Consider the following 26,177-nt stretch of genomic DNA (forward strand, 5'->3'; position numbering starts at 1 on the left):
CCCATCTTTGTCCCTGTCCCTGTCCCCTCTGTCCCTGTCCCCTCTGTCCCTGTCCCCAATCCCATCCCTGTCCCCTCTGTCCCCTCCCGTCCGTGTCGCTGTCGCCACCTCGTGGCCGCTGCCGGAAGGACGCGGCTGCCGGGGGGAGGTTGGGGGGTCTCCAGGCCCCCCCCCAATATTTTGGGGTATCCCCCCCAAATTTGGGGTCCCCCCATATTTTGGTGTCCCTCCCATATTTTGGGGGTCCCCAGGCCCCCCCAAGAACCCCCAGACCCCTCGGAGCCGTCTCTCCTTTATTCCAGGGCTGCTACAAAACAGAGGGGGCGGATCGGGATTTTGGGGGGGCTGCACCCCCAAATCCCGGATTTTTTTGGGGGGCCGCACCCCCAAATCCCCAGCGCAGTTTTGGGGGGGCTGCACCCCGAAATGTCAGGATTTTTTGGGGGGGGGTTAGGCCTTGGCTGCTCCCGGAGCCGCCGTCAGCGCCTGCAGCTTCTGCGCCAGCATCTCCAGCACGGCTGGGGGGGGCAGCGTCAGGGACACCCCAAAAACGGGGGGACCCCCAAATCGGGCACCCCGAAACCGGGGCACCCCGAAAACAGGCACCCCAAAAACGGGGAGGGGTCAGGGGGACGTGAGGAGAAGCCCCGGGAGCGCGTCAGGGACACCCCAAAAACGGGGAGGGGAAAGGGAAACCCCAAAAACGGGGAGGGGAAAGGGACACCCCAAAAACGGGGAGGGGAAAGGGACACCCCAAAAACGGGGAGGGGAAAGGGAAACCCCAAAAACGGGGCACCCCGAAAACGGGAGGGACCCCAAAACCAGGGAAGGGTCAGGGGGACCCCAAAACCAAGAGGGGTTGGGGGGTGGGGGGGAAATGGGGTCAGGAGGGAACCCCAAAAATGGGGAGGGGGAAAGGGGGGGGACCCCGGGGGTTTCCTGGGCAGTTTTGGGGCTCAGGGAGGATTTGGGGGGTCCCTGAGGGGTTTTGGGGGCTCAGGGAGAATTTTGGGGGGGGGGTTCCTGGGCAGTTTTGGGGCTCAGGGAGGATTTGGGGGGTCCCTGGGCAGTTTTAGGGGGTTTGGGGGGTCCCTGGGCAGTTTTGGAGGCTCGGGGAGGATTTTTGGGGGCTCAGGGAAGATTTTGGGGGGTCCCTGGGCAGTTTTGGAGGCTCGGGGAGGATTTTTGGGGGGTCCCTGAGGGGTTTTGGGGGGTCAGGGAGGATTTTGGGGGGTCAGGGAGGATTTTGCGGGGGATCTCTGGGGGTTTTGGGGGGTCCCTGAGGGGTTTTGGGGGGTCAGGGAGGATTCTGGGAGGCTCAGAGAGGATTTGAGGGTCCCTGAGGGGTTTTGGGGGGTCCCTGAGGGGTTTTGGGGGCTCAGGGGGGATTTTTGGGGTGCCCACCCTGCTTCATGGCGTGCTTCTCCTGCAGGGCCGGCTGGATTTTCTCCATCTGCCGCGTCAGGAATTCGATTTTGCGCTTGAAAAACGCCCGGGCGTCCTCAGCAGACTGGGGAAAAACGGGAAAAATTGAGAAAATTTGGGAAAAGTTGGGGAAAAATAGGATGAAAATGGGGAAAAAATTGGGGGAAATGGAGAAAATTAGGGGAGAATAGGGGAAAATTGGGAAAAATGGGAGAAAATGCGAAAATTGGGGGGAAATTTGGGAGAATTGGGGAAAATAGAGAAAAATGGGGGGGAATGGGAAAACCAAAGAAAAATTGGGGGAAAATGGGGAAATTGGGGAAAAATAGTGGGAAAATGGGGGAATTGGGGAAAAATAGTGGGAAAATGGGGGAATTGGGATGCAAATGGGGAAAATGGGGTGGGAAATGGGGAAAATTTGGTTGAAAAAGGGGAAAATGGGGAAAAATGTGGGGAAAGAGGGGTTGGAAAGGGGGTGGGCAAATGGAGGAGGGAGGAAAGGGGATGGAGGGGTGGAAATGGGGGTCCCCAGCCCCCCAAATCCCCCCAAATTTCCCCAAATTTCCCTTGCTCACCTTCTCCACGTAGTAGCCGGTGCCGACGTCCACCAGGACCGTGCGCACGTCCTGCAGCTTGCCCGGCACGTACATCTGGGGGGGTCATGGAAAACGGGGGGCCACGGGGGGCTGGACGGGTTTTGGGGGGCTCCCGACCCCCCCCAGGGGTTTGGGGGCGTTCAGAGCCCGGTTCAGGGGGGTCTGGGGGGGTTCGGAGCCCCCCAGAGGGGTTTGGGGGAGCAGGAGGAGCACAAGGATACGGAGCTGGTGAGCGGCACAAGGAGGTCCTTGCCTGAGGAAAGGGGAGCAGGGTGGCAAAAGCAGCCCAAAATCCCCAAATCTGAGCCCAAAATCCCCAAATCTGAGCCCAAACCAGCCCAAAATCCCCACATCTGAGCCCAAACCAGCCTAAAATCCCCAAATCTGAGCCCAAAATCCCAAAATCTGAGTCCAAACCAGCCCAAAATCCCCAAATCTGAGTCCAAACCAGCCCAAAATCCCCAAATCTGAGCCCAAACCAGCCTAAAATCCCCAAATCTGAGCCCAAATCAGCCCAAAATCCCCAAATCGGAGCCCAAAATCCCCAAATCTGAGCCCAAACCAGCCTAAAATCCCCAAATCTGAGCCCAAATCAGCCCAAAATCCCAACATCTGAACCCAAACCAGCCCAAAATCCCCAAATCAGAGCCCAAACCAGCCCAAAATCCCCAAATCTGAGCCCAAATCAGCCCAAAATCCCAAAATCTGAGTCCAAACCAGCCCAAAATCCCAACATCTGAGCCCAAAGCAGCCCAAAATCCCAAAATCTGAGCCCAAATCAGCCCAAAATCCCCAAATCTGAGCCCAAACCAGCCCAAAATCCCAAAATCTGAGCCCAAACCAGCCCAAAATCCCAACATCTGAACCCAAACCAGCCCAAAATCCCCAAATCGGAGCCCAAACCAGCCCAAAATCCCCAAATCGGAGCCCAAAGCAGCCCAAAATCCCCAAATCTGAGCCCAAACCAGCCCAAAATCCCAACTTCTGAACCCAAAGCAGCCCAAAATCCTCAAATCTGAGCCCAAACCAGCCCAAAATCCCAACTTCTGAACCCAAACCAGCCCAAAATCCCCAAATCTGAGCCCAAACCAGCCCAAAATCCGACCACAAAATCCAATCCCAAAATCCAACCCCAGAATCCCACCAGGGTCTGTGGGGGTTTGGGGACCCCCCTCCGGGATTTTGGGGACCCCCCAGAAGATTTGAAGACCCTCCTGAAGATTTGGGGACCCTCCTGAAGATTTGGGGACCCCCCAAAATTCGTGACCAGCCCACAGCATTCACAACTCCCCATCCCAAAGTGGGATTTTGACGCCCTGGATCCAGATCTGGGGACCTCTCCCCAGGATTTTGGGGACCCCCCTCCGGATTTTGGGGACCCCCCGGGATTTGGGGGACCCCCTGGCGTGGGGATTTGGGGTTTTTGGGGTGCCCTCACCCTCGTTGCCCTTGTGAAGGACGTTCAGGCACTCCTTGGCCTCCACGAACTTGGTCTGCACCACCTTGAGCTGCGCCAGGGACGAGGACAGGAACTCCACCTCCTGCGGGATTTGGGGGGATCCCCAAAATTTTGGGGGGTCCCCGAATTGTTGTGGGGGTCCCCGAGTTGTTGTGGGGGTCCCCAAATTGTTGGGAGACCCCCGGGGTTGGAATTTAGGGGAGGGGGTCCAAGGGATGAGACCCTAAATGGATGAGGAGGAAGAAATGAGATTTTTTTTTTGGGGGGGTCCTCAAATTTTTTGGGGGGGTCCCCAAATTGTTGCGAGGGTCTCCAAATTGTGGGAGGGGGCACCCAGAGCCCCCCCAGACACCCCCAAATTCTCCTCCAGCCCCCCATGATCTGCCCAAATTGTGATCCCCAGGCTTGGGACCCCCAAAAATCCCTCAGAATTCCCCAAAATCCCCTCAGGACCCTCCAGGACCCCCCAAAATCCCTCAAGACCACCAGGACCCCCTCAGACCCCCCCAGAATCCCCTCAGGACCTCCAAGGACGCCCCAAAATCCCCTCAAGATCCCCCAGAATCCCCCGAGATCCCCTCACGACCCCCCAAAACCCCTCAGAATTCCCCAGGACCCCCTCAGGACCCCCCAAAATCCCCTCAGGACCCTCCAGGATCCCCCAAAATCCCTCAAGACCATCAGGACCCCCTCAGACCCCCCAAAATCCCCTCAGGACCCTCCAGAACCCGCCGAAAATCCCTCAAGACCTCCTGAAATCCCCTCAAAACCCCCAGGACTTCCTCAGACCCCTCCAGAATCCCCTCAGGAGCCCCCAGAACCCCTCGAGATCCCCTCAGGACCCCCGAAATCCCCTCAGACCCTCCCCAGGACCCCCCAGAATCCCCTCAGGAGCCCCCAGGACCCCCCGAGACCCCTCAGAACCCCCCGATATCCTCTCAGAACCCCCAAAAGCCCCCCAGGACCCCTCAGAACCCCCCAGTACCCCTCAGAACCCCCCAAAACCCCCCAGTACCCCCCAGAACCCCCTAAAACCCCCTCACGCCCCTCCCCACACCCCTCCCACCCCTTCCCCTTCCCCACCCGCGCCCACCCCCACCCTCCCCCCCCCACGGGACCCCTCCCCACGACCCCCACGCCTCCCCCAGAGCCCTCTGAACCTGCTCCAGCTGCCCTTTGAGCAGCTCCAGCTGCGGCAGCCCCAGCTCGGCCACGCTCACGGCCTGCGCCATCTTGGCCCGCCCGCGCCGCCCTCAGCCGGGCCGCCGGCACAGCGCCCCCTGGCGGCGCGGAGGAGCCGCGGCCTTCCCGCCAAAACAGCGCCCCCTGGCGGCGCTCCCGCCAGCACAGCGCCCCCTGGCGGCGCGGAGGAGCCGCGGCCTTCCCGCCAAAACAGCGCCCCTGGCGGCGCTCCCGCCAGCACAGCGCCCCCTGGCGGCGCGGAGGAGCCGCGGCCTTCCCGCCAAAACAGCGCCCCCTGGCGGCGCGGAGGAGCCGCGGCCTTCCCGCCAAAACAGCGCCCCCTGGCGGCGCTCCCGCCAGCACAGCGCCCCCTGGCGGCGCGGAGAACCCGGCTAGACAGCGCCCCCTGGCGGCGCGGAGGTTTTGGGGGGGGGTTTAGGGTGGAATTTTTTGGGGGGGCTCCAGGGAAAATTTGGGGGTTCAGGGGGATTTTTTGGGGGGCTCAGAAGAGATTTTGGGGGTCCAGGGAAAATTTGGGGCTCCAGGAGGATTTTTTGGGGGGCTCAGAAGAGATTTGGGGTACTAGGAAAAATTTGAGGGGGTTCAGGGGGAATTTTTGGGGGGATCCAGGGGGATTTTTTGGGGGGCTCAGAAGAGATTTTGGGGCTCCAGGGAAAATTTGGGGCTCCAGTAGAGATTTGGGGGGTTCAGGGGGAATTTCTGGGGGGCTCCAGGAGAGATTTGGGGAGTTCAGGAGAAATTTGGGGGTTCAGGGGGAATTTTTGGGGGGATCCAGGAGGGATTTGGGGTACCAGGAGAAATTTGGGGCTCCAGGGGGATTTTTTGGGGGAGTTCAGGAGAGATTTGGGGTTTCATAGGGATTTTTTTGGGGGATCCAGGAGAAATTTGGGGCTCCAGAATAAATTTGGGGGTCCAGGAGAAATTTGGGGAGCTCATGAGAGATTTGGGGGGGGTCCAGGAAAAATTTGGGGGCATCCAGGAGAAATTTGAGGGGTTCAGGGGGAATTTTTTGGGCCTTCAGGAGATTTCAGGGTCCAAGAGAAATTTGGGGGATTCATGGGGATTTTTTTGGGGGGGGGGTTCAGCAGAAATTTGGGGGTGCAGCAGGAATTTGGGGGTGCAGCAGCTTTATTGTTGCGAAACGGGCGAATAAAAGCAAATTTTGGTACAAAATTTTGTTAAAATTTCAAAAAAATCCAAACTGATCCAACTCCTCCCTCCCAACCCCCCCCCCCCGTTTCCCTTCAGACACCCCAAAAATCCCCAGGGGGTGGGGGAACCCCAAAAACAACCGGGGACCCCCCAAAATTCACATCAGGTAATGGGGAGACCCCAAAAATGCTGAAGGGACTCCAAAAGCATCAAAGGGACCCTAAAAGTGCCAAAGGGACCCCAAAAACGCCAAAGGGACCCCAAAAGTGCCAAAGGGACCCCAAGGGAACCCAAATCCTCCCTCCAACCAATGGGGGGACCCCAAAATTACCAAAAGGACCCCAAAACCAGCAAAGGGACCCCAAAATGCCAAAGGGACCCCAAAAGCACCAAAGGGACCCCAAAGGGACCCCAAAACTTCACTCCAGACAATGGGGGACCCCAAAGATGACAAAAGGACCCCAAAGGGACCCCAAAAATGCCAAAAGGGACCCCAAACCCTCGCTCCTGACAATGGGGGGACCCCAAAGATGCCAAAGGGACCCCAAAGATGACAAAAGGACCCCCAAAACACCAAAGGGACCCCAAAAGCACAAAAGGGACCCCAAAAGCACCAAGGGGACCCCAAAGATGCCAAAGGGACCCCAAAAGCATCAAAGGGACCCCAAAAGCACCAAAGGGACCCCAAAGATGCCAAAGGAACCCCAAAAGCCCCAAAGGGACCCTAAAAACACCAAAGGGACCCCAAAGATGCCAAAGGGACCCCAAAAGCCCCAAAGGGACCCCAAAGATGCCAAAGGGACCCCAAAAGCATCAAAGGGACCCCAAACCCTCGCTCCTGACAATGGGGGGACCCCAAAAGCCCCAAAGGGACCCCAAAAGCACCAAAGGGACCCCAAAGATGCCAAAGGGACCCCAAAAGCACCAAGGGGACCCCAAAGATGTCAAAGGGACCCCAAAAGCACCAAGGGGACCCCAAAGATGTCAAAGGGACCCCAAAAGCCCCAAAGGGACCCTAAAAACACCAAAGGGACCCCAAGGATGCTAAAGGGACCCCAAAAGCATCAAAGGGACCCCAAACCCTCGCTCCTGACAATGGGGACACCCCAAAAGCCCCGGAGCCCTCAGCGGAGGCGCACCGGGAGCCCGTAGGCCACGGGCGCGGCCCCGATCAGGGATTTGAGTCTGGGGGCGCCCCGGGCCTGGGCCAGCTGGGCCAGCAGGGGGGTCCCGGGGCCGCCCCCCAGCCACCCCCGCAGCAGCGCCCGCGCCAGCCGGTCCAGGTCCCGGTCCGTGACGTCCCAGAGCGTGCCCAGCGCCAGCGGGCTGGGGAGCAAAGGGGTTAGAGACCCCAAAAACAGAGAGACCCCCAAAAAAGAGAGACCCCAGCGCCAGCGGGCTGGGGAGCAAAGGGGTTAGAGACCCCCAAAAACAGAGAGACCCCCAAAAAGAGACCCCAAAGAGAGAGACCCCAAATACAGAGAGCGTGCCCAGCGCCAGCGGGCTGGGGAGCAAAGGGGTTAGAGACCCCAAAAACAGAGAGACCCCAAAAAGAGACCCCAAAACAGAGAGACCCCAAAGAGAGACCCCAGCGCCAGCGGGCTGGGGAGCAAAGGGGTTAGAGACCCCCAAGAGAGAGACCCCCAAAAAGAGACCCCAAAGAGAGAGACCCCAAAGAGAGAGACCCCAAAGAGAGAGACCCCAAATACAGAGAGAGACCCCAAAGAGAGACCCCAAAGAGAGAGACCCCAAAAAAGAGACTCCAAAGAGAGACCCCAAAGAGAGACCCCAGCGCCAGCGGCCTGGGGAGCAAAGGGGTTAGAGACCCCAAAACAGAGAGACCCCAAAGAGAGACCCCAAAGAGAGAGACCCCAAAGAGAGACCCCAGAGAGAGAGACCCCAAAGAGAGACCCCAGAGAGAGACCCCAAAGAGAGACCCCAAAGAGAGACCCCAAAGAGAGACCCCAAAGAGAGACCCCAAATACAGAGAGACCCCAAATACAGAAAGAGACCCCAAAGAGAGACCCCAGCGCCAGCGGGCTGGGGAGCAAAGGGGTTAGAGACCCCCAAGAGAGAGACCCCCAAAAAAGAGAGACCCCAAAGAGAGACCCCAAATACAGAGAGAGACCCCAAAGAGAGAGACCCCAAATACAGAGAGAGACCCCCAATACAGAGAGACCCCAAAGAGAGACCCCCAATACAGAGAGACCCCAAATACAGAGACACCCCAAAGAGAGACCCCAAATACAGAGAGACCCCAAAGAGAGAGACCCCAAAGAGAGACGCCAAATACAGAGAGAGACCCCAAAGAGAGACGCCAAATACAGAGAGAGACCCCAAAGAGAGACCCCAGCGCCAGCGGGCTGGGGACCAAAAAACGGGTTAGAGACCCCCCAAAACCAGAGAGACCCCAAAGAGAGACCCCAAATACAGAGAGACCCCAAATACAGAGAGACCCCAAAGAGAGAGACCCCAAAGAGAGAGAGAAATCCCAAATACAGACCCCAAATAGAGAGAGAGAGGCCCCAAATAGGGACCCCAAATAGAGACCCCAAATAGAGATCCCAAAGAGAGACCCCAAATACAGAGACACCCCAAATCCCAAACCCCAAACCCCAACCCCCAAACCCCCAAATCCCAAACCCCACACCCCACACCCCACATCCCAAACCCCACATCCCAACCCCCACACCCCACAGCCGCACTCACCACCCGGCCAGGACGAAGCTGAGCACGGTGCCCGAGGGCTCCAGAAGCCCCCGCGGTGCCAACGCGGCGCTGGAGCAGCCGAAGAGCAGCGCCACGGCCCGGCACGGCCGGCGTGCCAGGCTGTGCCCGTCCAGCAGCCGCGCCCCCGCGCCGTGCCCGGCGTAGCTGGGGGAGAGAACCCCAAAATTTACCCCAAATCTGACCCCAAAACCAGCCAGGAGTCCTCAGAACAAACCTCGGAAATCTGACCCCAAAATCAGCCCCAAAATCAGCCCCAAATCTGACCCCAAACCCGGCCGTGCCAGGCTGTGCCCGTCCAGCAGCCGCGCCCCCGCGCCGTGCCCGGCGTAGCTGGGGGAGAAAAACCCAAAAATTACCCCAAATCTGACCCCAAACCCAGCCAGGAGTCCTCAGAACAAAGCTGAGAAATCTGACCCCAAAATCAGCCCCAAATCTGACCCCAAACCCGGCCGTGCCAGGCTGTGCCCGTCCAGCAGCCGCGCCCCCGCGCCGTGCCTGGCGTAGCTGGGGGAGAGAACCCCAAAAATTACCCCAAATCTGACCCCAAAACCAGCCAGGAGTCCTCAGAACAAACCTCGGAAATCTGACCCCAAAATCAGCCCCAAATCTGACCCCAAACCCGGCCGTGCCGGGCTGTGCCCGTCCAGCAGCTGCACCCCCACGCCGTGCCCGGCGTAGCTGGGGGAGAAAAACCCAAAAATTGCCCCAAAACTGACCCCAAATCCAACCCTGAAACACAGCACCCAAAACTGACCCCAAATCCGACCCCAAACCCGGCCGTGCCAGGCTGTGCCCGTCCAGCAGCCGCGCCCCCGCGCCGTGCCCGGCGTAGCTGGGGGAGAAAACCCAAAAATTGCCCCAAAACTGACCCTAAAACTGACCCTAAACACAGCACCCAAAACTGACCCAAAACCAGCCAGGTATCCTCAAAAAAAATCCTAAAAAACCCTCCCAAATCTGACCCCAAAACCAGCCCCAAAACTGACCCCAAATCAGCTCTGAACCCTGACCCAAGTCAGCCCCAAATCTCCCCAAAATCCCCCCCAAATCCAACCGGAAATCCCCCCAAAATCCAGCCCCAAATCCCCCCAAAATCCAACTCCAAATCAGACCCAAATCCAACCCCAAATCAGCCTCAAAATCCAACCCCAAATCAGCCCCAAATGCCCCCAAAATCCAGCCCAAATCCCCCAAAATTCAGCCTCAAATCAGCTCCAAAATCCAAACCTAAAATCCCCCCAAAATCCAACCCCAAATCAGATCCAAATCCCCCCAAAATCCGACCCCAAATCAGATCCAAACCCAACCCCAAAATCTCCCAAAATCCAACCCCAAATCAGCCCCAAATGCCCCCAAAATCCAGCCCCAAATCAGACCCAAATCCAACCTCAAATCCCTCCAAAATCCAGCCCAAATCCCCCCAAAATCCAACCCCAAATCCTGACCCCAAATCAGCCCCAAATGCCTCCAAAATCCGACCCCAAATCAGCCCCAAAACTGACCCCAAATCAGCTCTGAACCCTGACCCAAGTCAGCCCCAAATCTCCCCAAAATCCAACTGGAAATCCCCCCAAAATCCAGCCCCAAATCCCCCCAAAATCCAACTCCAAATCAGACCCAAATCCAACCCCAAATCAGCCCCAAATCCCCCAAAATCCAGCCCAAATCCCCCAAAATTCAGCCTCAAATCAGCCCCAAAATCCAAACCTAAAATCCCCCCAAAATCCAACCCCAAATCCCCCCAAAATCCAACCCCAAATCAGCCCCAAATCCCCCCAAAATCTGACCCCAAATCAGCCCCAAATCCCCCCAAAATCTGACCCCAAATCAGATCCAAATCCAACTCCAAATCCCCCAAAATCCGACCCCAAATCAGTCCCAAATGCCCCCAAAATCTGACCCCAAATCAGACCCAAATCCCCCAAAATCTGACCCCAAATCAGCCCCAAATGCCCCCAAAATCCGACCCCAAATCAGTCCCAAATGCCCCCAAAATCTGACCCCAAATCAGTCCCAAATCCCCCCCAAAATCCGACCCCAAATCAGTCCCAAAATCCGACCCCAAATCAGTCCCAAATGCCCCCAAAATCTGACCCCAAATCAGTCCCAAATCCCCCCCAAAATCCGACCCCAAATCAGTCCCAAAATCCGACCCCAAATCAGTCCCAAATGCCCCCAAAATCCAACCCCAAAATCCCCCCAAAATCTGACCCCAAATCAGCCCCAAATCCCCCAAAATCCGACCCCAAATCAGTCCCAAAATCCGACCCCAAATCCCCCCAAAATCCGACCCCAAATCCCCCAAATCCCCCCCAAATTTGGGGGGCTCACATGTAGAGGTCGCGCTCGCCCAGCGCCTCCTGCAGCTGCTGCGGGCTCGGCGCCGCCCCCGACACCCCGCGCCAGCCGGGCTGGCTGGAAATCCGGGAAAATCGGGAAAAAACGGGGAAAAATCAGGGAAAAACGGGAAAATTGGGAAAATGGGGATGGGAGAAGGGAAACGGGGGAAAATCCGGGGGGAAAAATGGAAAAACCCAGGAAAAAACAGGGAAAATCCAGGTCGTTTTTGGGTCCCCCCTGGGGTATTTTGGATTCCCAGGTTGGTTTTTGGGTGGATTGTTTTTGGGTTTTAGGTTAGTTTTTGGGATTTGGGGTTAATTTTGGGGTTCCCAGTTTGATTTTTGCATTCCCAGGTTGGTTTTTGGTGTTTTGGGTTAATTTTTGGGTTCCTACATGGATTTTTGGGCTCTCAGTTTGGTTTTTGGGGTTTTAGGTCGGTTTTGGGATCCCGGGTTAATTTTTGGTTTTCAGGGTTCCCAGGTTGGTTTTTGGGTTGATTTTCAGGGTTTTAGGTTAAGTTTTGGGGTTCCCAGGTTGGTTTTTGGGTGGATTTTGGGGGTTCGGGTCAGTTTTGGGGTCCCACCTCTGGAACCAGGCCCGGAACCGCTCCTCGGTGCCGCCCAGGTTTTTGGGTTGATTTTTTTGGGTTTTGGGTTAATTTTTGGGATTTTGGGTTATTTTTCGGGGTTCCCAGGTTGGTTTTTGGGTGGATTTTGGGGGTTCGGGTCAGTTTTGGGGTCCCACCTCTGGAACCAGGCCCGGAACCGCTCCTCGGTGCCGCCCAGGTTTTTGGGTTGATTTTTTTGGGTTTTGGGTTAATTTTTGGGATTTTGGGTTATTTTTCGGGGTTCCCATGTTGGTTTTTGGGTGGATTTTGGGGGTTCGGGTCAGTTTTGGGGTCCCACCTCTGGAACCAGGCCCGGAACCGCTCCTCGGTGCCGCCCAGGTTTTTGGGTTGATTTTTTTGGAGTTTAGGTTAATTTTTGGGATTTTGGGTTATTTTTCGGGGTTCCCAGGTTGGTTTTTGGGTGGATTTTGGGGGTTCGGGTCAGTTTTGGGGTCCCACCTCTGGAACCAGGCCCGGAACCGCTCCTCGGTGCCGCCCAGGTCGCGCTGGGGGTTCAGCACGTAGAACGCGCGGCGGGGGTCCACGCCCCGGGCCAGCACCGCCCCCGCGCCCTGCGGGGACACACGTGTGGCACAGGTGTGGCACAGGTGTGACACAGGTGTGCCCAGGTGTGTCCCAGGTGTGCCCCAGGTGTGTCCCAGGTGTCCCCAGGTGTGTGTACCTGTCCCAGGTGTGCCCAGGTGTGTTACCTGCTCTCCCAGGCCGTATCTGAGCAGGAAGCGCAGCCCCGGCAGGGCTGTGTGCCCAACCCCAGGTGTGTGTACCTGTCCCAGGTGTGTCCCAGGTGTGCCCAGGTGTGTCCAGGTGTGCCCAGGTGTGCCCAGGTGTGTTACCTGCTCTCCCAGGCCGTATCTGAGCAGGAAGCGCAGCCCCAGCAGGGCTGTGTGCCCAACCCCAGGTGTGTGTACCTGTCTCAGGTGTGTCCCAGGTGTGCCCAGGTGTGCCCAGGTGTGTTACCTGCTCTCCCAGGCCGTATCTGAGCAGGAAGCGCAGCCCCGGCAGGGCTGTGTGCCCAACCCCGGGTGTGTGTACCTGTCCCAGGTGTGCCCCAGGTGTGCCCAGGTGTGTCCCAGGTGTATCCCAGGTGTGCCCAGGTGTGTTACCTGCTCTCCCAGGCCGTATCTGAGCAGGAAGCGCAGCCCTGGCAGGGCCGTGTGCCCAACCCCGGGTGTGTGTACCTGTCCCAGGTGTGCCCCAGGTGTGTGTACCTGTCCCAGGTGTGTCCCAGGTGTGCCCAGGTGTGTTACCTGCTCTCCCAGGCCGTATCTGAGCAGGAAGCGCAGCCCTGGCAGGGCCGTGTGCCCAACCCCGGGTGTGTGTACCTGTCCCAGGTGTGCCCAGGTGTGTCCCAGGGGTGCCCAGGTGTGCCCAGGTGTGTTACCTGCTCTCCCAGGCCGTATCTGAGCAGGAAGCGCAGCCCCGGCAGCCGCGTCACCGGAAGGTTCCGGAGCGTCCCGGAGCTCTCCCAGGGCAGCCGCTGCAGGTGCTGGAGACAGAACGGGGCCAGAGGAGGAGGAGGAGGAGGAGGAGGAAGGGGAGAGGAAATGGATGAGAATGGGAAGGAAAAGGAAAAGGAAAAGGAAAAGGAAGAGGAGGAGGAAGAAGGAAAAGGACGAGGAAGAGGAAGGAGAAATAAGGGAAAGGGAATTGGGAGTTGGGGGAGGAGGAGGAGGAGGAAGAGAAGGAGGAAGAAGGAAAAGAAAGAGGAGGAAAGGGAAGAGGAAGAGGAGGAGGAAGAAGGAAAAGGAAGGAGGAATAAGGGAAGTGGGAGTAGAGGAGGAAGAGGAAGGTGAGAGCAAAAGGATGAGGAGGAAAAGGAAAAGAAAAGGAAGAAGAGGAGCAGGAAGAGGATGAGGAAAGGGAGGAAAAGAAAGGGGAAAAAGAGGAAGAGGAGGAGGAAGAAGGAAGAGGAAGAAGGGAAAAGGAAGTGGGAGTAGGGAGAAGAGGAGGATGGAGGAAAAGGGGAAGGAAGAGGAGGAGGAAGAAGAAGGAAGAACAAGGAAAAGAGAAATGGGAGCAGGAGGAAGAGGAGGAAGAGGAGGAAGAGGAGGAAAGGGAAGAGGAAGAGGAGGAAGAGGAGGAAGAGGAGGAAAGGGAAGAGGAGGAAAGGGAAGAGGAAAAGGAGGAAGAAGAGGGGGAGGAAGATGGAAGCATAAGGAAAAGGGGAGTGAGAGCAGGAGGAAGGGAGGAAAGGGAAGAGGGGGAGGAAGAGGAGGAGGACAAGGGAAGTGGGAGCAGGGAGAAGAGGAGGAGGAGGAGGAGGGAGGGGAGGAAGGCCGGCTCACCCTGTCCAGCAGCAGCACCAGGGACCCCGCGCCGCCCTCGGGCTGCTCCCGGCGCCGCTCCAGGGCCTCGTCCAGCAGCAGCTGCGCCCGCAGCGGCCGCGCCGGACACAGCGCCGCGGCCAGCGGCCGGACAGCGGCCGGACACAGCCCCGCCAGCAGCACCTGCCAACACAGGGACAGTCCCAAAAAATCCCGGATGGGAATTCCCAAAAAATCCCGGATGGGAATTCCCAAAAAATCCGGGATCAGAACCCCAAAAAATGGGATCAGAACCCCAAAAAATGGGATCTGAATTCCAAAAAATGGGATTACAGCCCCACTGGACACAGCGCTGCGGCCAGCGGCCGGACAGCGGCCGGACACAGCCCCGCCAGCAGCGCCTGCCAACACAGCCACATTCCGTGGGAATTCCCAAAAAATCCGGGATGGGAATCCCAAAAAATGGGATCAGAACTCCAAAAAATGGGATTACAGCCCCACTGGACACAGCGCTGCGGCCAGCGGCCGGACAGCGGCCGGACACAGCCCCGCCAGCAGCGCCTGCCAACACAGCCACATTCCGTGGGAATTCCCAAAAAATCCGGGATGGGAATCCAAAAAATGGGATCTGAACTCCAAAAAATGGGATCTGAACTCCAAAAAATGGGATCTGAACTCAAAAAAATGGGATTACAGCCCCACTGGACACAGCGCCGCGGCCAGCGGCCGGACACAGCCCCGCCAGCAGCGCCTGCCAACACAGCCACATTCCATGGGAATTCCCAAAAAATCCGGAATGGGAATCCAAAAAATGGGATCTGAACTCCAAAAAATGGGATCAGAACCCCAAAAAATGGGATCAGAACCCCAAAATATGGGATTACAGCCCCACTGGACACAGCACCGCGGCCAGCGGCCGGACACAGCCCCGCCAGCAGCGCCTGCCAACACAGGGACAGTCCCAAAAAATCCCGGATGGGAATTCCCAAAAAATCCCGGATGGGAATTCCCAAAAAATCCGGGATCAGAACCCCAAAAAATGGGATCAGAACCCCAAAAAATGGGATCTGAATTCCAAAAAATGGGATTACAGCCCCACTGGACACAGCGCCGTGGCCAGCGGCCGGACAGCGGCCGGACACAGCCCCGCCAGCAGCGCCTGCCAACACAGGGACAGTCCCAAAAAATCCCGGATGGGAATTCCCAAAAAAAATCCGGGATTGGAACTCCAAAAAATGGGATCAGAACCCCAAAAAATGGGATCAGAACCCCAAAAAATGGGATTACAGCCCCACTGGACACAGCGCCGTGGCCAGCAGCTGGACACAGCCCCGCCAGCAGCGCCTGCCAACACAGGGACATTCCATGGGAATTCCCAAAAAAATCCGGGATTGGAATCCCAAAAAATGGAATCAGTAACCCAAAATGGGGGGTTAACACCCGAAAACCCAGCTCCAAAATCCCAAACACCAAACCCTAACTCCCAAACCCCAATTCCCAAATTCCCAAACCCCAAATTCCAAACTACCAAACCCCAAACCCCAAATCCCAAATTCCCAAACCCCCGAATCCCAAACACCAAGCCCCAAATCCCAAACCTCAAACCCCCAAATTCCCAAACTCCCAAACCCCAAATCCCTAATTCCCAAACCCCTAACCTCAACCCCCAAATTCCCAAACTCCCAAACCCCAAACCCCTAAATCCCAAACCCCTAAATCCCAAATCCCAAATTCCCAAGTCCCAAATTCCCAAGGCCCGTACCCGGAGCAGGGCGGGCTCGGGTCTCTCCCAGCCGCATTCCCGGAGCTCCTGGAGCAGCTGAGCCAATTCCTGCTCGTCCAGGACGGAATTCCGGGGGTCCCGGGGCAGCAGCAGCCCCCGCCAGCACCCCAAAACCTCCTGGTCCAGCCTCTGGATCAGGCTCTGGAAAAGGGAAAAATGGGAATGGGATCCCCACCCCAAAAATTCCGGGAAAAGGGAAATGGGAACAGGACCCCCACCCCAAAAATTCCAGGAATGTCAGGGAAATCCCAAAAGGAATCCCTAGAGGAATCACAGAGGGAATCCCAGTAAAAATCCCAAAGGGAATACCAGCAAAAATCCCCAAAGAAATCCCAACAAAAATCCCAGGGAATGTCATGAGAAATCCCACAGGAATCCCTAAAGGAATCCCAGGAAAAATCCCAAAGGAATCCCAGGGAATGCCAGGGAAATCCCATGGGAATTCCTAAAGGAATCACAGGGGGAATCCCAGAAAAAAATCCCAAAAGGAATCCCAGCAAAAATCCCAAAGGGAATCCCAGGGAATGCCACGGGAAATCCCACAGGAATTCAAGGGAAAATCCCACAGGAATTCAAGGGAAAATCCCAGGCGAAATCCCCCAGGAATCCCAGGGGGTTTTGGGGCAGGCCAAACCCCCCATTCCCGAGGGATTTTCCTGGATTTTGGGGATTTTCCCGGATTTTGGGTCCCACCTGCATGCGCAGGTCCAGGCAGGAGCGGCATTCCCGAGGGATTTTCCCGGATTTTGGGGATTTTCCCGGATTTTGGGTCCCACCTGCATGCGCAGGTCCAGGCGGGAGCGGCATTCCCGAGGGATTTTCCCGGATTTTGGGGATTTTCCCGGATTTTGGGTCCCACCTGCATGCGCAGGTCCAGGCGGGAGCGGCATTCCCGAGGGATTTTCCCGGATTTTGGGGGATTTGGGGATTTTGGGTCCCACCTGCATGCGCAGGTCCAGGCGGGAGCGGCATTCCCGAGGGATTTTCCCGGATTTTGGGGATTTTCCCGGATTTTGGGTCCCACCTGCATGCGCAGGTCCAGGCGGGAGCGGCATTCCCGAGGGATTTTCCCGGATTTTGGGGATTTTCCCGGATTTTGGGTCCCACCTGCATGCGCAGGTCCAGGCGGGAGCGGCATTCCCGAGGGATTTTCCCGGATTTTGGGGATTTTCCCGGATTTTGGGTCCCACCTGCATGCGCAGGTCCAGGCGGGAGCGGCATTCCCGAGGGATTTTCCCGGATTTTGGGGATTTTCCCGGATTTTGGGTCCCACCTGCATGCGCAGGTCCAGGCGGGAGCGGCATTCCCGAGGGATTTTCCCGGATTTTGGGGATTTTCCTGGATTTGGGGTCCCACCTGCATGCGCAGGTCCAGGCGGGAGCGGCGCTCCCACCACTCCTGGCGCTCGGTGCAGGCGTTGGCCTCGCGCTGCTCCCGCTGGATCCGCTCCAATTCCTGCAGGATCTCGCTCAGGGGGGCCTGGAATTGGAGAGGTGGGATTTGGGATCCAAATTCTGGGATGAGGAGGGGTTTGGGGTCCAAATTCTGGGATGAGGAGGGGTTTGGGGTCCAAATTCTGGGATGGGGAAGGGGTTTGGGATCCAAATTCTGGGATGAGGAGGGGTTTGGGATCCAAATTCTGGGATGAGGAGGGGTTTGGGATCCAAATTCTGGGATGAGGAGGGGTTTGGGATCCAAATTTTGGGATGAGGAGGGGTTTGGGATCCAAATTCTGGGATGGGGAGGGGTTTGGGATCCAAATTTTGGGATGAGGAGGGGTTTGGGATCCAAATTCTGGGATGGGGAAGGGGTTTGGGATCCAAATTTTGGGATGAGGAGGGGTTTGGGATCCAAATTTTGGGATGAGGAGGGGTTTGGGATCCAAATTTTGGGATGAGGAGGGGTTTGGGATCCAAATCCTGGGATGAGGAGGGGTTTGGGATCCAAATTTTGGGATGAGGAGAGGTTTGGGATCCAAATTCTGGGATGGGGAAGGGGTTTGGGATCCAAATTCTGGGATGAGGAGGGGTTTGGGATCCCAGCCCTGGGATAAGGAGGAAGAAGATGAGGAAAAGGATGAAAACGAGGATGAAGATGAGAATGACGACGTGGATGAGGGTGAAGATGAGGAGGATGAGGAAGATGAGGACAAGGAGGATGATGGTGAGGACGAGGAGGATGGTGAGGACGAGGAGGATGATGAGGAGGATGAAGATGAGGACGAGGAGGATGATGGTGAGGAGGAGGATGACGGTGAGGAAGATGAGGACGAGGAGGATGACAGTGAGGATGATGACGGTGAGGATGAGGAGGATGGTGAGGAGGATGAGGAGGATGGTGAGGAGGATGATGACGGTGAGGAGGATGATGATGGTGAGGGTGAGGAGGATGGTGAGGAGGATGAGGATGAGGAGGATGGTGAGGATGATGACGGTGAGGATGAGGACAGTGAGGATGAGGATGGTGAGGAGGATGAGGAGGATGGTGAGGATGAGGAGGATGGTGAGGATGAGGAGGATGGTGAGGATGAGGAGGACGGTGAGTATGATGGTGAGGAGGAGGAGGATGGTGAGGAGGATGAGGAGGATGGTGAGGATGATGGTGAGGAGGAGGAGGATGGTGAGGAGGATGAGGAGGATGGTGAGGATGATGACGGTGAGGATGAGGAGGATGAGGAGGATGGTGAGGAGGATGAGGATGATGAGGATGGTGAGGATGAGGAGGATGGGGAGGATGGTGAGGAGGATGAGGACGGTGAGGATGAGGATGGTGAGGATGAGGAGGATGAGGAGGAGGATGGGGAGGAAGCTGACCTGGCCGCGGCGGGTGTCGATGCGCACGCTCAGCGGCTCCGCGCCGCGCTCCAGCCGCGTCAGCAGCAGCGCGTCCCCGGCCAGGCACAGCTGGCACACGGTCACGCCTGCGGGGACACCCCAAATTCGGGGAAACTGCCCCAAAATTCCACCCCGTGGAATCCCCAAAACCCAAATTCCAACTATTGTCACCCCACGGAATCCCCAAAATCTAAAAAATCCCCAAAACCCAAATTCCAACCATTCCCGCCCCATGGAATCCCCAAAATCTAAAAAATCCCCAAAACCCAAATTCCAACCGTTCCCACCCCACGGAATCCCCAAAATCCCCGTGGCACCGGCCAGGCACAGCTGGCACACAGTCACACCTGCGGGGACACCCCAAATTCGGGGAAACTGCCCCAAAATTCCACCTCGTGGAATCCCCAAAACCCAAATTCCAACTATTGTCACCCCATGGAATCCCCAAAATCCCTGTGGCACCGGCCAGGCACAGCTGGCACACGGTCACACCTGCGGGGACACCCCAAATTCGGGGAAACTGCCCCAAAATTCCACCTCGTGGAATCCCCAAAACCCAAATTCCAACTATTGTCACCCCACGGAATCCCCAAAATCTAAAAAAATCCCCAAAAACCCAAATTCCAACCGTTCCCACCCCATGGAATCCCCAAAATCCCTGTGGCACCGGCCAGGCACAGCTGGCACACGGTCACGCCTGCGGGGACACCCCAAATTCGGGGAAACTGCCCCAAAATTCCAACCCGTGGAATCCCCAAAATCTGAATTCCAACCATAGCCACCCCACGGAATCCCCAAAATCGAAAAAATCCCCAAAATCTGAATTCCAGCCATTCCCACCCCATCCGAGGACACTAAATCCCCTAACTAGAAATACGGGATTTCCCAATCCCCAAACTGGGAATTTGGGATTTTATCCCCAAACTAGGAATTTCCAATCCCCAAACCGGGAATTTGGGATTTCCCAAACTGGGAATTTGGGATTTTATCCCCAAACTGAGAATTTCCAATCCCCAAACTGGGAATTTGGGATTTTATCCCCAAACTGAGAATTTCCAATCCCCAAACTGGGAATTTCCAATCCCCAAACTGGGAATTTCGGATTTCTCAATCCCCAAACCGGGAATTTTGGGGTTTCCCAGCACTGACCGCTGGGAATCTTCTGGAGCTGCTCCCGGAACCGTTCCCGCTCCGCCGGCCCCAAACCCGCGGAGCTGAACTGGAAAAGCTCCTCCAGCTCGGCCAGGTGGGACTGGGAATCCTGGGAATCCTCGGAATTCCGGGAATCCTGGGAATCCAGGGAGAGGCCCTGGAGCTGGTCCGAGATGTCGCCTCCGGCTGCCGCTTTCCTCTTCTTCCTGTGGAGTCATCCCAAAATCCCTCGGGATGGGGCCGGGGGCAGCGGGAGGGGGATTTGGGATTCGGGATGGGGATTTGGGATGGGGGATGTGGGATGGGGAAATGGGATGGGGATTTGGGATGTGGGATGTGGAATATGGGATGGGGATTTAGGATATGGGATGCGGGATTTGGGATGGGGATCTGGGATGGCGGATCTGGAATATGGGATATGGGATGGGGGGGGCAGGATTTGGGATGTGGGATGGGGGATATGGGATTTGGGATGGGGATTTGGGATGGGGATTTGGGATTTGGGTTTCGGGATAAGCCCCATTCCCTGTGGGATGCTGGGATGGGGATGTGGCACAGGGGACATCGGGACGGGGACATTGGAATGGGGACATTGGGAAGGGGATGGGGACACTGGACAGGGACGGGGACACTGGGATGGGACAGGGACACTGGACAGGGACACTGGGACTGGGGAAGGGACACTGGGCAGGGACAGGGGACAGGGAACACTGGACAGGGACAAGGACAGGGACACTGGGATGGGACACTGGGAAGGGACAGGGACACTGGGATGGGACAGGGACACTGGACAGAACACTGGGACTGGGGAAGGGACACTGGACAGGGATGGGACACTGGACACTGGGATGGGGATGGGACACTGGACAGGGACAAGGACAGGGGACACTGGGACAGGGACACTGGGACAGGACACTGGACAGGGACGGGGACAGTGGGATAGGGCAGGGACACTGGACAGAACACTGGGATGGGGATGGGACACTGGACAGGGACAAGGACAGGGACACTGGAAAGGGACACTGGGATGGGACACTGGGATAGGACAGGGACACTAGACAGGGATAGAGGACAGGGACATTGGACAGGGACAGAGGACAGAGGACAAGGACATGGGACAGGGGACACTGGGATGGGGATGGGACACTGGGATGGGGATGGGACACTGGACAGGGACAAGGACAGGGACACTGGGATGGGGATGGGACACTGGACAGGGACAGGGGACACTGGGATGGGGATGGGACACTGGACAGGGACACTGGGATGGGACACTGGACAGGGACAGGGGACACTGGACACTGGGATGGGGATGGGACACTGGGACACTGGACAGGTACACTGGGATGGGACACTGGACAGGGACAGGGGACACTGGGACAGGGATGGGACACTGGACAAGGACAGGGCCCGGCAGGTGCCACCCCGAGGTGCCCCTGACCCACCGTGCCCGGGCGTGGACGATGGCCAGCAGCTGGTGGCGCAGGGTGACGCCCAGGGACTCGGCCAGCAGCCCCGCGGTGGCCAGCGGGTCCCTGTCCCCGAGGGCCACCGCCAGCAGCTGGCACAGGCGGCCGTAGAGAGAGCCCGGCGGGCAGTGAGCCACCCAGGCCAGCGCCTCGGCCAGCAGCGCCCGCACCGCGGCCAGGGAGGGCACAGCGGTCAGCGAGGGGTCAGCGGCCAGAGAGGGGTCACCTGTGAGGGGACAGAGGGGACAGTGGTCAGCAAGGGGTCACCTGTGAGGGGACAGAGGGGTCAGTGGTCAGAGAGGGGTCAGCGGCCAGAGAGGGGTCACCTGTGAGGGGACAGAGGGGACAGCGGTCAGTGAGGGGTCAGCGGCCAGAGAGGGGTCACCTGTGAGGGGACAGAGGGGACAGCGGTCAGTGAGGGGTCAGCGGCCAGAGAGGGGTCACCTGGGAACAGAAGGGACAGTGGTCAGCAAGGGGTCACCTGTGAGAGGACAGAGGGGTCAGCGGCCAGAGAGGGGTCACTTGTGAGGGGACAGAGGGGACAGTGCTCAGAGAGGGGTCACCTGTGAGGGGACAGAGGGGACAGTGCTCAGAGAGGGGTCACCTGTGAGGGGACAGAGGGGTCAGCGGTCAGTGAGGGGACAGTGGTCAGTGAGGGGTCCCCTGTGAGGGGACAGAGGGGACAGTGGTCAGTGAGGGGTCCCCTGTGAGGGGACAGAGGGGTCAGCGGTCAGTGAGGGGTCAGTGGTCAGTGAGGGGTCCCCTGTGAGGGGACAGAGGGGTCAGCAGTCACAGAGGAGTCACCTGGGGACAGAGGGGACAGTGGTCAGTGAGGATAGAGGGGACAGAGGGGACAGTGGTCAGTGAGGGGTCACTTGTGAGGGGACAGAGGGGTCAGCAGTCAGTGAGGGGACAGTGGTCAGTGAGGATAGAGGGGACAGAGGGGACAGTGGTCAGTGGGGTCAGTGCCAGTGGTCAGTGAGGGGTCACCTGGGGGACAGAGGGGACAGTGGGGTCAGTGGGGACAGGAGGGGTCAGTGGTCAGTGGGGTCAGGAGGGGTCAGTGGTCATTTGGGACAGTGGGGTCAGTGGTCAGTGGGATGAGTGGGGTCAGGACAGGAGGGACAAAGTTTGGGGGCAAGAAAGGAAAAGTTTGTGAGGAAAAGTTTTGGGGAAGAAGAAGGGAAAATTTGGGGGGAGAAGGGAAAATTTGGGGATGAAGAGGTCAAGTTTTGGGGAAAGAAAAAGTTCAGGAGAGGAAACTCCTAAGAAGGAAAATTCCTGGAAAAGGAAGGGAAACTCCTGGAAAAGTCAGGCCAAGCCCCAAAATCCCAAAACCCCCCCAAAATCCCCCAAATCCCAGCTGCTCACCGGGCTGGGATCCCTCTGGATTTGGGGGATCCCCCTTGTCCCAAATTCCTGCCATTTCCTTGCTGGCTCCACCTGAAAAAGACGGGGCAGTTTTGGGGTGAAAAAAGACAATTTTGGGGTCCCCAAGGTGAAATTCCCCCCCCAGAATTCACCTGGGGGCAGCGGGGGGAGCTCGAAGCTCATTTCTTCCTCTTCCTCTTCCTCCTCCTCCTCCTCCACGGCCCTCAGGGGGTCCATCTCCTCAATCCCAGAGAATTCCCAATTCCTCTTTTCCTCCAAAATTCCACTTTTTGGGGTCCCCCTCTCCTTCCTTCCCCGGCGGGGACCCCTGTTTTCCTTCTTTTCCAGAGTTTTTTGGGATTTTCCCTTTTCCTTCTTTTCCACGTTTTCCGTTTTGGGATTTCTTGGTTTTTCTGCATTTTCCATTTTGGGATTTTTTGGATTTTCCACATTTTCCATTTTGGGATTTTTTGGTTTTTCCACATTTCCCACTTCGGGGTTTCCCCTTCTTTCCCTCTTTTCCATTTCAGGGTTTCCCCTTTCTTCCACGGTTTCCATTTCAGGGTTTCCCCTTTCTTCCACGGTTTCCATTTTAGGATTTCCTGGTTTTTCCACCTTTTCCATTTTAGGATTTCCCCTTTTTTCCACCCTTTCCATTTTGGGATTTCCCATTTTTTCCACATTTTCCACTTTGGGTTTCCCCCTTTTTTCCCTCTTTTCCAGAGCCGTTTGGGGGCTGCCATTTTCCTGCTTTTCCACATTTTCCACCTGGTTGATTCCCCTTTTTTCCCTCTTTTTGGGGGTCCCCGGCTCCTTCCGGGGCCGCCCCCGCCGGGGCCGAGCTCCAATTCCTGGAGAATTCCCAGGGGATTTTTGGGGCTGAATCCTTCTCTGGGCACAGGAATTTTTCCGGGTGGTTTTGGGGGGATCTGGGGGAATTTGGGGCTCCTCGGGGTCGCTGTCACTGAATGTCACCTGAAAAAAGAGGGGGGGACAAAGGGGTTCAGCCTGGTATTTTCACCCCAAAATTTCCTTTCCCCCCCCAAAATTTTCCCTCCTCCTGATCTCCCCCCAAATTTCCCTTCCTAAACTTTTCCCCCCCAATCATTTCTCCCCCTAAATTTCCATCCCAAATTTCCCTCCTCCCTATTCCCCCCCTCCAAAATTTTCCCTTCTCCCATTTTTTCCCCCCCAATTTCCCATCCCGAACTTTTCCCCCCAATTTCCCTTCTCAAACTCTTCCCCCCAAATTTCCCATCCCAAACTTTCCCCAATAATTTTCCCCCCAAATTTCCATCCCCAATTTCTCTTCCCAAACTTTTCCCCCCCAGATTTCCCATCCCAAACTTTTCCTCCCCAAACTTCCCGAAATTTTCTCCCCAATCATTTCCCCCCCAATTTCCCTTCCCAAACTCTTCCCCCCAAATTTCCCATCCCGAACTTTTCACCCCCAAAATTTCCTGTCCCAAACTTTTGCCAATCATTTCCCCTGTAAATTTCCATCCCCAATTTCTCTTCCCAAACTTTTCCTCCCCAAATTTCCCATCCCAAACTTTTCCCCCCAAACTTCCCTTCCCGAAATTTTCCCCCCAATCATTTCCCCCCCAGTTTCCCTTCCCAAACTCTTTCCCCCAAATTTCCCTTCCCAAACTTTTCACCCCCAAAATTTCCTATCCCAAACTTTTGCCAATCATTTCCCCCCCAAACTTCCATCCCCAATTTCTCTTCCCAAACTTTTCCTCTCCAAATTTCCCTTCCCAAACTTTTCACCCCCAAAATTTCCTATCCCAAACTTTTGCCAATCTTTTCCCCCCCAAATTTCCCATCCTGAACTTTTCCCCCCCAAATTTCCCATCCCAAACTTTTCCTCCGCAAACTTCCACCCCCCAAATTTCCCATCCCAAACTTTTCCTCCCCAAACTTCCCTTCCCAAAATTTTCCCCCCAATCATTTCCCCCCAAATTTCCCCCCCAAACCCCAAACTCACCCTGATCCGGGACTTGACCCTCCCTGGGATTTTGGGGGCCCTGCGGAGCCGGGAGCTGCCCCCGGGGGGGGAGGGCTCCTCGCTGAAGATGGTGAAGGGGGTCCTGGGCCCCCCGAGCAGCGCTTTTGGGGGCGCCCCCGATTTGGGGTGAGGGGTGCAGGGCCCCCCCGGCCTCAGCACAATGGGGGGCACCTCGGGCTCCGAATCCCCCAGGGCGAAAACGTCCCCAATTTTGGGGGGTTTCGCTTTCGGGGTCTTCCCCACCTTGGCTTTGGCAGCTTTGGCTTTTTGGGGTCCGGTTTTTGGGGGTGCTTTGGGGGTTTTTTGGGGTTTTGGGGGCTCGGGGGTGGGTGGGGGACGGGGGGTCCAGGCCTGGGCTAGGATTTCGTCCGTGGAGCAGCCGTGGGCATCGGCCACGCGGCCGAGGGTGGCCACGGCTTTGGCCAGCAGCAGAGTGGCCACGGCCACGCCCAGGCCGGACACGGGGGGACATTGGGACCCCAAAAGGGTCAGGCCCCGCTCCAGCTCCTGGTCCCAAACTGGGAGGCACTGGGACGGACTGGTCAGGCTCTGCAGGGCCAGCGTGGAGTAGGTGGTGGCCACCAGCTCGGCCAGCGGGCCCAGGGCAGTGTCCCCAAAGGGGTCCCTGTCCCCAAAAGTGTCCCCGTCCCCAAAGGGGTCCCTGTCCCCAATGGGGTCCCCATCCCCAAAAGTGTCCCCGTCCCCAAGGGTGTCCCCATCCCCAAAAGTGTCCCCGTCCCCAAGGGTGTCCCCGTCCCCAAAGGGGTCCCCATGGCCAGGGTGGCCCTGAAGCTCCCTGATCCCACAGGGGTCCTGCAGGTCCCTGTCCCCAAGGGTGTCCCCATTCCCAGAAATTCCCCTGTCCCTAAATGTGTCCCCAATCCCAGAGGGGTCCGGCAGATTCCTGTCCCTGCTGATGTCCCTATTCCCAGGAATTCTTTTGTCCCTAAAGGTGTTCCCATTCCCAGGGACATCTCCATTCCCAGGGACATCTCCATTCCCAGAAATTCCCCTGCCCTTAAAAGTGTCCCCATTCCCAAAGGGATTCGGCAGACTCCTGTCCCCATTCCCAAGGATACCCCCATCCCCAGTGACACCCCCATTCCCAGGAATGTCCCCATTCCCAGAAATTCCCCTGTCCCTGACCATGTCCCCATTCCCAGGGATGTCTCCATTCCCAGGAATGTCCCCAGCCCCAGGAATTCCCCTGTCCCTGACCACGTCCCCATTCCCAGGAATTCTTTTGTCCCTAAAAGTGTCCCCATTCCCGGGAATGTCCCCATCCCCAGGGACACCCCAATTCCCAGTGACACCCCCATTCCCAGGAATGTCGCCATCCCCAGGGACATCCCCAGTCCCAGGGATGTCCCCAGCCCCAGAAATTCCCCTGTCCCTGACCATGTCCCCATTCCCAGGAATGTCCCCATTCCCAGGAATGTCCCCAGCCCCAGGAATTCCCCTGTCCCTGACCATGTGCCCAGTCCCAGGAACGTCCCCATTCCCAGAAATTCCCCTGTCCCTGACCATGTCCCCATTCCCAGGGATGTCCCCATCCCCAGGAATTCCCCTGTCCCTGACCATGTCCCCATTCCCGGGAATGTCCCCATCCCCAGGGACATCCCCAGTCCCAGGGATGTCCCCAGTCCCAGAAACTCCCCTGTCCCTGACCATGTCCCTATTCCCAGGAATGTCCCCATTCCCAGTGACACCCCCATTCCCAGGGACACCCCCATCCCCAGGGACGCCCCCATTCCCAGGGACGC

The 26,177-nt window shown here is 57.3% G+C and overlaps 2 protein-coding genes across 2 annotated transcripts in view; both read right to left on the minus strand.

Moving 5' to 3' along the window:
* Positions 1-276: 276 nt before the first annotated feature.
* Positions 277-4,735, minus strand: PFDN5 (prefoldin subunit 5). Its single transcript, XM_077790703.2, has 6 exons — positions 4,641-4,735; positions 3,460-3,562; positions 2,243-2,274; positions 2,001-2,075; positions 1,405-1,510; positions 277-518 (listed from the first exon to the last, which is right to left on the minus strand). Exons 1-6 carry the CDS (start codon positions 4,710-4,712, stop codon positions 451-453), a joined length of 456 nt encoding a protein of 151 aa, XP_077646829.1. The 5' UTR covers positions 4,713-4,735; the 3' UTR covers positions 277-450.
* A 1,058-nt stretch (positions 4,736-5,793) lies between these two features.
* Positions 5,794-26,177, minus strand: part of ESPL1 (extra spindle pole bodies like 1, separase) — a 43,196-nt gene continuing 22,812 nt past the window's right edge. The window contains exons 20-33 of the mRNA XM_085562741.1: positions 24,394-25,227; positions 23,306-23,381; positions 22,407-22,478; positions 21,012-21,261; positions 19,564-19,772; positions 18,394-18,500; positions 16,937-17,059; positions 15,560-15,721; positions 13,819-13,980; positions 12,915-13,019; positions 11,972-12,084; positions 10,897-10,980; positions 8,545-8,709; positions 5,794-7,161 (exon numbers count right to left, since the gene is read on the minus strand). Coding sequence (XP_085418867.1) covers positions 6,960-7,161; positions 8,545-8,709; positions 10,897-10,980; positions 11,972-12,084; positions 12,915-13,019; positions 13,819-13,980; positions 15,560-15,721; positions 16,937-17,059; positions 18,394-18,500; positions 19,564-19,772; positions 21,012-21,261; positions 22,407-22,478; positions 23,306-23,381; positions 24,394-25,227 — 2,664 coding nt within the window. The 3' untranslated portion in view covers positions 5,794-6,959. The remainder of the gene's footprint in view (positions 7,162-8,544; positions 8,710-10,896; positions 10,981-11,971; positions 12,085-12,914; positions 13,020-13,818; positions 13,981-15,559; positions 15,722-16,936; positions 17,060-18,393; positions 18,501-19,563; positions 19,773-21,011; positions 21,262-22,406; positions 22,479-23,305; positions 23,382-24,393; positions 25,228-26,177) is intronic.

This window comes from Lonchura striata, chromosome 29, assembly GCF_050655825.1.
Source record: "Lonchura striata isolate lonStrDom1 chromosome 29, ASM5065582v1, whole genome shotgun sequence".
Lineage (NCBI taxonomy): Eukaryota > Metazoa > Chordata > Aves > Passeriformes > Estrildidae > Lonchura > Lonchura striata.